The sequence below is a fragment of the Diachasma alloeum genome, unplaced genomic scaffold, assembly GCF_001412515.2.
Source record: "Diachasma alloeum isolate Michigan unplaced genomic scaffold, Dall2.0 Dall_scaffold_00580, whole genome shotgun sequence".
Taxonomy (NCBI): domain Eukaryota; kingdom Metazoa; phylum Arthropoda; class Insecta; order Hymenoptera; family Braconidae; genus Diachasma; species Diachasma alloeum.
Genome location: NW_021680712.1, coordinates 216465 through 231329, shown reverse-complemented (window position 1 = coordinate 231329; position 14865 = coordinate 216465). Strand labels below are relative to the sequence as shown.

General features: G+C 39.1%; 1 protein-coding gene across 2 annotated transcripts in view; it reads left to right on the top strand.

The window, feature by feature from the left end:
• The window catches only part of LOC107043459 (ras-like GTP-binding protein RhoL), a 217184-nt gene that overhangs the window by 54792 nt on the left and 147527 nt on the right, over nucleotides 1–14865 (top strand). The window contains exon 1 of one of the 2 annotated variants that reach the window (XM_015264979.2): nucleotides 1924–2399. The exons of the other annotated variant lie outside the window; for it this stretch is intronic. Within the exon in view, the coding sequence (XP_015120465.1) occupies nucleotides 2111–2399 (289 nt within the window). The 5' untranslated portion in view covers nucleotides 1924–2110. Of the gene's footprint in view, nucleotides 1–1923; nucleotides 2400–14865 lie in introns of those variants that run through there. 2 annotated transcript variants of the gene reach the window in all.

Sequence of the window (14865 nt, the reverse complement as noted above, 5' to 3'; positions counted from 1 at the left end):
AGTCGGTGGGAGTTGAATGGTTAGTAGCCATCGTGATCGCGTGAATTCAATAAAGAATTCTCCAGCGATCTCAGAAACACACTCAGTCTCCGAGAGATTACTAAAAAATTAATAGAAAACGATTAATAGAAGCGAATGGTCATCGTGATCTTGAAGAATCAAGAAAGAATTCTTCTAGAGTCCCAAAAAGGTGCTCACTCCCAGAAAAATTATTGAAGAATTGAATAAAAAAATTTGATGCGTGATTTAAATGACCAGCGGTCAACGTGCCATTGTGGATTCGATAACAAATTCTCACGCTATCTCAAAAAGATCCTTATTTATCGAGAAGTATTTTGAAAAAATAATGAAAACGACTTGATGCGTACATTAATCCACCATCTTTTCACCATTTTGTAGTAGTATGCGTGCGCTACTGTGTTTTTCTTATGGCGCAATAACATACTGGCGGAACCCTCAATTTGCCGACAAGCAGTTGAATGATTGGTGGTGTACGTGATCATATGGACTTGAAAAAAAGTACAAATCATGTAAAAATTCGATAAAAATGACTTGGTGTGTGGATAGAATGACCAGTGGTTATCGTGACCATTAGACTGACCCATTTAACGGACATTTTTGAAATCTACCTTTCCTGCATGTAAATCTGAAAGTTCATTTAATGAAAAAACTGTGATTTTTTTCTGATTTATTAAAGTTTTACAAAATTAAAGTTTTACAAAATTTTTGCCCTACTGGCAGTTTACAGCCGTTATAGTGGATGAGAGGCCAAATGGCTTTACGATGGTCTCATGTCAGGTAGAGCAATTGTCAGGCTGCTACAGTGCACATTTTCCAGGTAGTACAATATAAGTCTACCTTCGTACATCCGTTTACCTAATTACCCTGTTTTTGTCACCGTGGATACTATTTTCTGAAATGCAGATCCCTCACGCCGAATTTCTATAATCTTTTCATATTTTAACTTTTGAATTTATTCTATAAATTGATAAATACTGAGATAAACAAAAAAATATAGAATGAAAAAATTCCCCTCACAATCACCTAATTCCTATTATTTCAATTCTTGGTACAATTTTTTCCTTCCGTTGAATATGAGAAACGTAACAATTCCCAAAATAATACATACAAGTTAGTTACAATCAATCATCAAGACAGTACAAATTTTGTTTCATTTTCTGTGCCCAATCTTGATTGCTATTCGTAGTAATACAAATAAAATATCCTCAAAAATATTCAGTCTTGCCTCAAAAATTCTCGCATTTGACACAATCTGCAAAAGAAGGTTTATCCCGAAAATTTTTTCTTTTGAAAAATAAATTTTTCTCTCAGTGAATATTGAAATTTCAATACAGCAGAGTAGAGATAAGACATTGTATTTGCTGAGACGTTTGCTGATTAAATAATAACATGAAGTTAGAGAAAAAGAAATTATACAAAAGGAATGACAGACGAAAATGTGTGTGTCAACACTTTGCATCGTTTCGAATGCAAAATATTCCTATAAGTAATCTTTAGAAAATTCATTGAAATCGTTCTTCATTCTGTCGCATGAAAAATTCTCGGAATTATTGCATCCATTTAGCATCGCATATCCCATCCATTTAGTATTTAGTATCGCATATTACCTGACGATATTCAAATTTCTGGCAAGCTCGTTGAAATTTATGATGCGAAATTGCGAATTTTCTGGGTAGGGCTGCCACGGATTCTGTCCTCAATGGGAAATGAATTGCCCCTCAACAATTTTCTTATCTTGACTTTTAGAAAGATGATGGGACTGACCTTTAGATCAGTTGATGGAAGCCTCTCCAACAGGTCACATGGAAGCAATCGCTAAGTAAAAATTTTCTATTCAGTGTGTGGAAAACATAGTGTACAAATACCAGAAACGCGTCAAGTCACAGAGCTTGTTTTAGTAGGGAATGCAACCCCGGAGATTTGTGGAAATCAATTGCCCTCGAACAGACAGGCTCTACAATGTTATTTTTATTATACAAGACATGCAACACCAAAACTGGTGGGTCGCAAAGCTGCTACGTGCGTTGGGCGAAAGTGTGCGTTGTTCTGAGAATATGCCGGAATCCCAATTGTGAAAGAGTGTAATGCAATGGGTAAAATGGAAAAATTAGTGCATTCATACAAATATATTCTCAAGTACAGCAACACCCGGAAAGAAAATTACACAACAGCGCAAGTGAAAGAAATCGATTTTACATGTATGTTGGATGACTTATTCGACATAGCCCATCAAACGAAAGCCGCAAGGACGTTATTACGTCTGCATCATGAACGTGGGATAAATGGTCTTCTGGACACAATTATCGATACAGGAACATGGGGTTTCCATAGTATCAAAGTTGAAATAGAAGAAGAAATAGCCGAGGAAGTAGAGCAAAGTAAGTGAAATTTCTATTTAATTATTGTATTCTTCTAAATCACAATGCGTCGAAGTGGAGGGTCCCGGAAAGAAGCGTTTAAAATCCTGTTTCTTAATATGAACGGCTGGCCCCAATTTCTCTAAATTTATTAAACATTGTACATATAATGCGAGCCGCGCGCGCTAGCCAGGCTGCAAGAGATTGATTATTTCATCAATTGATCGATAATTTGCAATTCTAAAATTCGTGAAGTTCAATTTTTAGGTAAAACATACAAAATAATTGATTTCCTAAAAATGAAATCCATGTATACAATAACAATGGAAAAAAATTATAAAGTTGTTATTTAGACAAGTGGTTGAATGGCGCATTGATATGTTCAACATTTTTCCTACATTATCTATCAGGTATAATGTAGGAAAATTTCTAAAATTATCCGTGACATATTTAACCGCGTGTATAAGGAGTAACTTTACAATTTTTTTCCATTGTTACCGTGTACATGAGGTTCTTGCCATTTTACACAAGGATTTGAAATTGATTGAACATTGTGTTGACCAATTTTCATTCGATTCTCTGTTTTTTTTATTCCCCGTGGCTCGCCATAATATCCTCAAACAATTCATCTGTTGATTTCAAGCTCATTCCATGAGTTTTTCAAACGACAGAAAATTTTCATTAAATATTGATGGAAATGACAACAATCAAGTATTGAAACGCTGAAGAAATTGCAAATTATCACATAATCACCCAAAATAATTGATCAAGTGGATGTAGTGAAAAAAATCACACGTCATTTTTAAGGTCTTCATGAGATCTTCAAATTGGCGTATAATACATACTCATTGGTCAAATACAAAGATCCAATAATGGATGAAAAAACCGAATTTCAACCTGTGGCATGACGTTCAAAAGAGAAACAACTTCATGAAAAATGAACCAAATCGCATTCAATACATAACAATCTGAAGAACGAATAATCCCCTTCATGATGGTATATCAATATTTTAATGGATTTGACGCGAAAGAATAAGAAAATCCAACCAAACTTGATTTTCAAGTAAAGCACGAAATAGTATACTTCGATACAAGTGCGACGGGGTGGCAACGAGTGTGAAGTTGGCGGCCCGAGGCGAAGCCGAGGGCTGCCAATCACACGAGTTAAAACACCCCGTCGTACGTGTATCCGAACTATATTTTTTGTTAGTGATGTTACGTTCAGCGAGTGCAGAACTGTGCCATTTTTCGACACGGGCTGAACGTAGCAGCAGTGACAAAATAGTATATTTCGTAACGAGTGCAAAAAGTGTTTTTTGGCGAGTGGGAGGTTTATATTACGAGCCTTCGGCCCACGAGCTAAAAAACATTTTTTCACGAGTTACGAACAATATTTTTCATCACAATGTGGCGGAAATTGGACTTTTCGTCACAGCGTGATGAAAAAAACATTTTTGCGTCAAAGTGCAATACTTGAAAAAAATGATCAGAATAGAATCATTCACGTGTCGATTTGAAGCTTATTGAATAGACTTTCGAATGAATGTAAAAGGTATAAGGTTTATCGAATATGGATTTTCTAGAGGGAATTGACCGTGACAGCACGGAGGGGAAGGGAAGGTGGTGAAAACGAAAATTCTAATGAAATTTTCATCTCCGATGTTTTGTTTATTAAAAAATCGTAATCAATTGAACGCTTCCCTGCGATTCATAAATCATCTCCCTTTACTTTCTTCAAAGTACAGGGCTGAAGGAAACGAGATCGTATTTCTGGCCACGTTTTTTTTCCTTTTTCATTGATCTCCTCCTCAATTTTGCTCTCTAATTTTATTTCCAGATGAGCCAAACTCAATTGCTGCGAATTATGCTAACTATGTCTTTAATGACTACGAAGATCTTCAAGAAGTATTGAAGCATTTTAACGATGATGAGGAATTAGACAGTGATTATGAAGTTCTATCAGCACCCCCAAAAACTAAAAAACGCATTCTCATAACTGCAGATCTCAGTGATCGTTCAGCGGCACGGGTAATAGCAGTCATACTGGAGACATTTAGCATAACTTTGAAAGAGGTTCATTTGAGCCGCGAAACTCTTTGGCTAAATCGACGAAAACAACGCGAGTTGTTGAGTCGGAACATAAGAAGTAATTTCTAAAAATCAATCGACTGAGATCCTCACTGTCCACTGGGATGGTATGCAACTATCGGCACCGGAAAACAAATTTCAGAAAGTCGATCGACTTCCGGTTCTTGTGTTCGGGCGAGACTGGAGCCAATTTCTTGAAGTTCCCAAGCTTGCGAAAGGATCCGGAGAACTTCAGGCAAAAGCTGTCTACGATTGCTTGACGAAATGGGATGCGGTTGACGACGTATGTGCCATGGTATTCGATATTACTGCGAGTAACACCGGCAGTGGGAGTGGTGCGTGCATTCTGCCCGAAAAATTACTCGGCAGAGATCTTCTATACTTGGCATGCCGTCATCACGTATTCGAGTTCCTCCTGAAAGCTCCATTCGAATCGTCCATGGGGTTTTCGTCTGGGCCCGACGTTTTGATTTTTAAACGATTTCAAGACAGCTGGAAGAACATAAATCAAGCAAAATTTCTACCTGGAGTGGCCGATGATGCAGTAAAAAAGGCATGAACTCTTTTCGTGCTCTGGGCCTCATTTATCACGGTAGATGGATGTCCAAGGCGATTTACTTCCTCAAAATTTTTTTTAGAAAAGGATTCCAATTAAAATTCCATGAAGAATCTGGTTTGAGAGATATCTGCATTTTTATCGTTCTGCTTTACCAAAGAGCTTGGTTCACAGCTTCCAATCTAATCACAGCCCCCAATAATGATTGGAATTTATTGAAAAATTTATCAGGCCACACTAGCATGGCTGGTCGTCTCCCTTCGAAAATGTGTAAAGCCGTATTCGATAAGTTCCTAAAGCACCTTTGGTACTTATCAGAAGACCTAATCGCCCTCGTTTTTTTTATGAAGATGTCAGTACTGATTGTAAGAGGAAAATATGTCAGGCAATAAAATCTCGTTTCCCTCTCAATTATAGTGAGAAGAAGAGGAAACTAGGAATCGAAGATCTTAATTCAATTCAAAAGTGGAGTTTGGAATCATTTGTCACTCAAAGTACTCTAAAATTTTTAAAGATCCTAAAAACAGATAGCAGTTTTCTTGATGTTGATCCAGCAATATGGCATGAGAGTTGGAAAATTGTTGGAAATTTGAATGTGACTAATCATATAGCTGAGAGGAGTGTGGCTCTCATTACTGAATTCAATGACTCACTCACTAAAGATGAACGAAGTAAGTAATGCGCAATGTTGAGTGTGAAGAAATTGCGAGAATTATCACCAAATTCTACGAAAGAAAATTTGAAGTTTTCAATAGTGTAACGTGACATTTTTGCATGGAGGTTAAAAATGCCTATTACCTTCGCCCTTCTTCCCCTGAATCTCAAAAATGCAAAAATCTATGGGCGCCAGGTAATTTTTAGCCGGAATTACCAAACCGGAGGAGTCCACAAAATCAGTTCTAACTAATTCGAAAACCTCTAAAACGTTCACAAAAAGGGAGAAAACTAGATTTTTGGGGAAAGGTACCAGTCCTCGGTTCGCTCGGTCTGCTAGGTTGTGGAGAGAGGGGTGGATTTCAGGTGGAAACGGGTTAATGGGGCGGTCAAAACTACCAAACAAAAAAAAGAAAGAGATCGACATTGTCCTTACTTGTTCCACTATTGAGATTTTTCAAAATAAAGAATTTACATACTCTTACATAATAGTCTTGCCAAAAAAGGAAGAATTCCAATAATAATCGGCCTTCTTCTAATAAACGCAAAATAATAGATTGACTCGAAATATTTGGTCCTGACAATATATTATCGATTAACTCGGCTACAAGGTGAGGTCATCAAATTCCTCAAACGGTAATATGAAAATATTCACTAATTTCGAAATACTCGAGAATTCCGAGAACTGGGGGAAAGATATGCGAATCCCCGTGAGAGTGAGAGAGAGAGAGAGAGGACATAAACCCAGCGGTATACGTACAACGTACGGCGGGAAACTAAAAAGTCGGCAGAACTAAACTCACCGTAGCGGAAATTCGGTAGAGTCCAATTCGAGAAACCCAGAGCCAAATTGCTCGGGAAGGTCTAGAGAAGCCCATGAAAGCAAAATCATAATTTTTGGATCATTTGGATCAAAAATATAACCGGGAGAAACCGGAAGTCGCGATCAGAACTCGGAACCGACCCGATTCAGGTGGAATAACTGATCAAAAATCGGAGAGATATACGAATAAAAATCCAGAATATCCGTTAAACCCCAAAAATGGTAAATTAAGGGGCCGAACGGGGGATTGTTCGGAGGTTAATCTACTGCACGTAGCTGCAGCCACGAGAGGGTATCCACCACGAGGGAGAAGAACCGACGCCATTATCAATGGCTCGGATAAAACTCAATTTCCACCGTAAAACTCACGGGGATAGGGACATTATACTCTAAGTCATTTTAATCCTGAACACTCTAATCCAAGGGCACGAATAATCCAAGGAATGACTACCACGAACTAAGCGGTAAGCCCTTGCGGGGGACTCACTTTAGCACGACTAATTACTAAGAAGGCCAACGTGGAACTAACTGCCCTGGGTCAGTGTCACGGGTACTAACTGCAGCGCGAATTCTGGCCAACAGAGGCGGGCTCTGATTGGCGGAGAGTTTGGCACAACAAGCGTGGGCTTCGATGGCGCTACCGAATGATTTCGGGGAATTCAAACGCGACAAAATACTCAATTCTAATTATTTTCTACGTAACTTTATAAAATGATGAGTAATCTGGGCCGAACTGGTAGACGTTCGGAAAATTACCGAGGATTTTTGGCGCCTCCTACGGGTCGGTTCTCCTGGATTCACGGGGTTGAAAGACCAATACTTCTGACTAAATTCTCCACATTTTTCAAAATTCTAAGGCAACCTGGCAATTCATGGGATACAAAGATTGCACTTGTTCCACGTGACCTTTCACCGAAAAACTAAAACGTAACCAGTTAACCGCCGTAAAAATCCATTATAATTTGGAGCGCCGGCATTTCAGCCGCACCTGATCGATTTCCCGTAAGATTAACAATAGGGTGAACCCCATAAAGAAACCGGATAACTCGATATGTTGGTCCTTCTTCGTGATGACTTTACGGGCCCTCAAAAACGCGTAATTAACAGATTTTGCCAAAAAAATTGTACTCTACACTCAATCCCAAAATTCCAAAACTCTAAAAATTCACCACGGCATAGCAGGAACTCTAAACTGAATTATCATAACGATAATCGTATAAATTACCACACTGAAGTGGGATTGCTCCATATCCAAAAACTCCACCGAAATGGGATAAACTCTAATCTCAAAATTCCTTCACCAAAGTGGGAAAACCAAAATTCTTTCTCTCTCTCTCTCTCTGCTCGTTATCACTGTTTATCATATAATGTCGCAGGGGTAGGTGTTATCAGATCGCTTGGTGTTCCTAACGAACATCTCCACATGTTTGTTACAATAGAAAATTTCCTGAGCAATGAATCGACGGAATTTTCAATCCATACAGATTAAATGATTATATTTTTCTATGAAATATTGAAAATGTAACTTAGCATCCTTTTGTGAAAGCAATAACTTGTGCATTATTTTTTTAAATCTGAATTATCAAGTATTTTTCAGAATTTTTTTTCTTTCAGTTTGAAAGATATTCTCTAAAATTTCCAACATAATAACTTCCCTTCAAATTAAGATACAATAATCAACCAAATTTTGTTAGAATACGCATGTTATGAGGAATTTGAAAATGTATAATTTGCATGAATATTATGAAAAAATGTAAAAAATTTGTTGTTTATTATTAGGTGTCATAAAACGATAAATCCCTTCCGGGGAAGGGTCTGACCGTTCCGGTAACCCTCTCCATTTCAGTATGCAGCCCTCATAAACGCATCGGATAACCTGTGCACCTGACGCTAGCCGGAAAATTTAGGAATTTTCTTTTTTAGAGTATTTTCCCCCGTGAGGAAAATACTTTATTTTTTTTCTAACAATGCTCAAATAGTCAAAGCATCATGTACTAGAATCTCAAGAGAAACGGTCAATTGCGACCGCCCTTAGAACATTTCGAAAATCCCTCTTTTTAGTAAAAATATCACTTTAATTTTCTAACAAATGAATGGAAAATTTAAAAAAAAGCTCCTTTATCGTTGGGCTCTTGCGAGTAATTCCACGTTCACTATTATCAATATGTAAGTTTATGCCTCAAATTATCCTCATTTGAAACTCTATGGCCTCTTTTACATGGATTTTGCCATAAAGAAATTGAAACGTTTGCGTTGGTTTAAAAAATGTCCTAAAAAATCGGAAATAATTCACATAATTATTTCATACAATGGTCTATCGGATTTAGATTCAGGCTGGGCGAAATTAGATAATCACCTCACTCGTGTAAGCCTAGAGATCATGTTAATTCAGTGAAGCATAATTAACTTGGTGTGTGTATTAAATGACGAGCGGTCATCGTGGTCATATAGAATTGATGAAGTATTATTCTGCGGGCCCAAAAATCTGGTCATTCAGTGAGGAATTGCTCAAATAATTAATAAAATCGACTTCAAGTATAGATTCAATGACCAGTGGTCACCGTGACCCCGTGGATTCAATGAAGTTTTATTCAGTGGTCGCAAAAACCCACTCATTCCCTGAGGACTCGTTCCAAAAAATAATAAAACCGACTCCGTGCGTGAATTAAATGTCCAGTGGTCATCGTGACCACGTGGATTCAATCAAGTTTTATCCCGTGGTCGCAAGAACCCACTCATTCCCTGAGGCATTGCTTAAGAAATTAACAAAACCGACTCGATGCGCCGATTGAATGATCACTGGTCATCGTGGCCGCGTGGATTCGATGAAGTCTAGTTCGGTGGCCTCAAAAACCCACTCATTCCCCGAGGAATTGTTAAAAAATAGTATATTATGTCATCAGGCGATAAAAGTATTATCTGGAGAATGTGGCTCGCCTTCGACTCGGATTATAATCACATTCGCCAGATAATGCTTTGTGACGAGGCATATTTATTTATTTTTCTATTATTTTTACACACATTTTTGCCCAACTACACACTGCCCCCTAAATAGTAAAATCCCGCCACCATTGGATACCCCTTCCCTCGATTTTCTCCGCATTACCCCTCTACCCTCGCCCCTGGAGTCTACGACGTCAGCCGCCGAAGGAAGACAACAGTTCCGGCTCTATTTGATCAACCGAAGGAGCCGTTGCCCCCCAAAACCACCCATACATAGGCCTAGACAACCCACCGCCCTCGATAATCCCCATCTACACATCCCTGGATGGTGATCGTGGGCACAATCTAACCACTATGATTAGCCCCGATCATCCACGAAGATGACCAGAAGATCTCGACTATCCGCGAATCCTCACGAACGAGGCGAAGGAAAAGACGGGAGAGAGAAGAAGCGGCACTCGTGTAACAGCTGTCCTGGACACTGCCACGTGCGCCCCAAGTTAGTCGACGAGAAAGTGCAAATACCCCGAAGTTTGATCGTTGGACCGTTGGATTGGAGAAAAGAGGATTTTTGGTGCCCGAGCTCATCCCGGCTCTAGTTACTGTGCCCCTGGAGTCAGAGAGGAGGAACGAAGGCTCCATCTCAGGAATTGCGGAAGGACCTGGATTAGTTTTGGACGTCCAANAGACGGGAGAGAGAAGAAGCGGCACTCGTGTAACAGCTGTCCTGGACACTGCCACGTGCGCCCCAAGTTAGTCGACGAGAAAGTGCAAATACCCCGAAGTTTGATCGTTGGACCGTTGGATTGGAGAAAAGAGGATTTTTGGTGCCCGAGCTCATCCCGGCTCTAGTTACTGTGCCCCTGGAGTCAGAGAGGAGGAACGAAGGCTCCATCTCAGGAATTGCGGAAGGACCTGGATTAGTTTTGGACGTCCAAACCACAACTGGAAGTCGTGAGTACGAGTTGTCCCCCTCATTTCCCCCTCGCCTCAAACAGTATTTCTTTTCATTCCCCCCAACGGTGAGCCTACACTCTCTTGTTTTTTCCCCTTCAGTTACTATTTGTATATTTAGTTGCATTCCCTCGACACGACTAGCTTCTCCCCTTTTTTCTGCATTAGAGTCATCCCCTTTTTACGTGTACAAAAGTTGCCTGGCCTCCCCCACTCCCCTAGATCTCAAGTAAAGGCCTTTTTGACGTCTTCTGACGATCTATTAATTGTAAAGTTCAGAGAATATATTTCATGATTTATACTTAACCCCTTATTTGCCCTTTTTCTTTCAATTACCCTCTCATCATTTCAGGTATTACTTTAATTGAAATTAGGAAAAGGTCACAGCTTTTATCGCCGTGTGACATACGATATTTTATGTCGTTGGGCCCGAAAACCGCGATCTTACCGAGCGAGGCGAGGTTAGAATCGCGGTTTATCAGGCCTAATGGAATAAAACAATGAAACCGACTCGGTGCGTGAATTTAATGGCCAGTGGTCATCGTGACTACGTGGATTCAATAAAGGACTGTTCGACGATGGCAAAAATTCGCTCATTTCACGTGGAATTGTTTAAAAAATTAATGAAAACCTTTCGGTGCCTGGATTAAATGACCAGTGGTCATCGCGATCACATGGATTTGATGAAGCATTATTCGGCGGTTCTATGTATACGCTCATTCCCCGAGGAATTGTTTAAACAATTGATAAAATCGACGTGGAGCGTAAATTGAATGAGCTGTGGTCATCGTGACCACGTGGATTCGATAAAGAATTCTCCCATTCCCCGAGGAATTATTAAAAAAATTTCCAGGAATGACTTGGAGGTGTTACAGATATCCAGTGGTCATCAGGATCCCGTGCATTTGAATATGCACATGCCCCAGAGTTTCCCCGAGCCTGTTTTTTCCTCGAGCAATTGTTTACAAAATGTCCAGGAATGGCTTGGTGCATGATCTAAATATCCCGTGGTCATCGGCACCACGTGGATTCCGACAGGAGTGCACCGCCGACTCCAGGAACATGATTTTTCCGCGAAGAAGATTATAATCTGAGTTCTGGTGTAGCAGAGGGCACCCGGAACATCCTCAAGCATGCCCTCTACTCATACAAAATAATTTTAGTCTTTCATTCAGCCAGAAAATGATTGTCCCATCCTCATTTATTTAATTTCAATCAAAAAACCCCTTTTTACCCTATCAGATCATTTCAGTACGCCGCCGCAAGATGGCGCCACCTTCGCGTTCTCAATTGACAGTTTTTCACTTTACAGCAAATGCGAGGGATCTAGGTGTAAAAGGTCACGAGACGATACATGTCTGAATAAATATTGAAAATAATGAAATTTCCACATTCAATTTTTAGAGTCATTACAATAACTTCTTCCAATCGAGTCGGGAAGCTGAAAATTACCATGGTAGTACAGCCCTTTTTCTGGTATTTATTTCTTCGTATAGTGGACAAAAAGTATGACGCTCGAGGTAACTGACCTTTTACACCCATTACCCGTGTACAAGTTACATCCATGTGGGTAGCGGCTGTTGAGCAAATTAGGAAACGCATAACTATCGCTTCATCATGTCACAAAGACGCATGTTTCAATTGACCAATTATGATCGAAACATATGGTATCCTTCTCACAACTATAATATACGAAAATTTCGCTGGATCCTATTTCATTGGATTAAAAAGTAAGTTGCTGATTTGGCTATTTTGTTACAAATATCGAAAGTATTTAAGGGAATCGATACGAATGAACTTGAGAATCAAATCAATTGTACAGAACTTACTCTTAATTCGCTTCACTTTTTACCAGCATGGATAGGATGATGCCCTCAAATTAGAACTTCTATTAGGTAAATTGAACGCATTATATTAATATATTAATTTGATACCTGGATTTTTAAATTGGACATTTTAATTGAATCGAATATAATGCTTCCCTTCGGAAGCAAACAAACTGCTTGAATTGAAATTTGAAACTGAGGATAATGATCGAAAGATCGTTTTCAACTCGCAATAATTCTTAATAGTCTCTTCCTTCAGTTGGAACTGGAGACGCTGTCATTCTTCTATAGTCGTTCCACATAAAGCCACGCGTGCTTCAAAAGCCCGGAGAATGTGTTGATTATATTTTAGCATACCCACGCACCACGAACGAATGCACCCGTATCAATAGTCCCTTCATGATAAGAAAATCCCTGTTTGTATCAACTCTATAACTCGTGATTTAATTTTTGTTCAATTCCTGTTCTTTGATAGGTGAAATGATGCCGAAGAAACGGGAAAGACAAGCTAGGGAACAATAAAACGATAGAGAGAGTAGAAACGCTGGATTCCATCGTATTTTATCAATTAAAGTGGACGAATGTGCATCGAAAGAGGTGATAAAAAGGATCAATCATAGTCTTACTATTAAAGTTTTATTGCAAATTGATTCGAGGAATAAGTTGAAAGATGAGGACTCCAATTTATTCGTTCCTTTGAAATTTATTTCACGATGTTATGAGAAGAATGTATAATTGAGTGACACCCCCACATCATTCAAAGAATGCCTGTGGAGTCGGCGCACATACGGAGAATGTTTCGACAAATGTTTTGCAATATAACAGGAAACTTATGAAGAATGATGAAAATAGAAATTGAAATCATCTTCGCGGGGTGAAATTTGAGGGCAAACTACCCCCGTGTAAAGTCATTTTTTCAATAAAAAAACTAATGGTCGGAATTTCATGAAACCAATTTCATTTGAAAGTACATAAAAAAATGCAAAATGCGCCTTTTTGCATTCTTTAAAAATTGCAATTCAATGGCAACAAAAATAAATCCCGGTGCGGGATTTTTTCTCTCTAAATTATAATTCTCTGAGAATTATATAATGCCTAAAGGAGGTTAGGCGGTGTGTGAGGCGAATTTGGAGAGTAAATTTCCGTAGTACCCGTTAGCTTAGTCGGGAGAGTACTCGGCGCCTAACTGGGAGACCCGGGTTCGTATCCCGGCTAGGCCGTGCGGAATTATTTCTCTCTAAATTCTAATTCTCGTGGAATTTTTTGTTCTTCATCAATTTCCTGGAACTTGGTCACTTCGAAATTTTTCGCAGTATAAAACAAAGCTCAATTGAAATGGTCCTCGAAGGTGAAATTTTGAGGACAAACTGCCACCATGAAAAGTAATTTTTGTAATTGAGAAAAATTATTGCTCAAAATTTTATGGAATTATTTCGATTTGAAAGAGCATGAAAAATACCGACTGACTTTTCTGGATCTCTCCTAAAAAAAATTTGTGGTCGATAATGGCATAGACTATATTGAATTGAAGATAACATGTAAATGAGACGATCTTGCGACTTCGATGCTTATATTGTGTTTAATGAAATTTTAGCGAGGATATATTGGGTTGCAGAAAAAGTAATTTCGGTTTTTTTCATGTTTTTCAAAGTGAGCTTGTTAATATAAATTTTAAACACTAATCAGTGATATGTGTGCTGTTCTGATCGATGACCTTTCTGGTAAAACCATAATTCCGTAACTGTAGAACTTCTGAGGTTTTTGGGCGAAAAACTGAACCAAGTGATTTTCACAAGCCTCTTCTAAACCCAGCTTTACACCATTAAGAGAGTTTTGCAGAGACCGGAACAAATGATAGTCCGACGGGGCAAAATCAAGGCTATACGGTGGATGCATCAAAACTTCCCAGCCAAACTCTCTCAGTTTTTGACGAGTCACTAAAGATATGTGCGGTCTAGCATTGTCGTGATGGAAGACGACGCCTTTTCTATTGATCAATTCTGGCCGTTTTTTTTTTCAATCGCCTGCTTCAGTCGCATTAGTTGTTGACAGTAGACAGTCGAATTAATGGTTTGGCCAGGTTCGAGCAGCTCATGATGAATAATACCCTTCCAATCCCACCAAACAGTCAGCATCACCTTCCTTGGCGTCAATACGGGCTTCGCAACTGTTTGTGAAGCTTCTCCGGTCTTTAACCACGATCTCTTTCGCACATTATTCTCGTACGTGATCCACTTGTCATCGCTCGTAATCATTTGTTTTAAAAATGGCTCGATTTCGTTTCGTTTCAGCAGGGATTCACAAATGGAAACTCGGTCCATTAAATTTTTCGACGTTAATTCATGTGGAACCTAAGTATTGAGGTTCTTTTGGTATCCAGTCTTATGTAAATGGTTCAAAACTGGTTTATGGTCGACGTTTAGTTCCGTATCAATGTCGCGAGATGAAATATGTCAGTCTCCCTCGATTTCATTAAGAATTTCATCGACTTTTCCAACGGTTGGCCGACCAGGGCGAGGTTCATCTTTAAGATCGAATTTTCTGGAACAAAATCGAGCAAACCAATTCTGATACTGGCGTTCACTTAAGCACTCATCACCATAAACACTACACAATTTTCGATGAACCTGCGCTGCAGTTTTT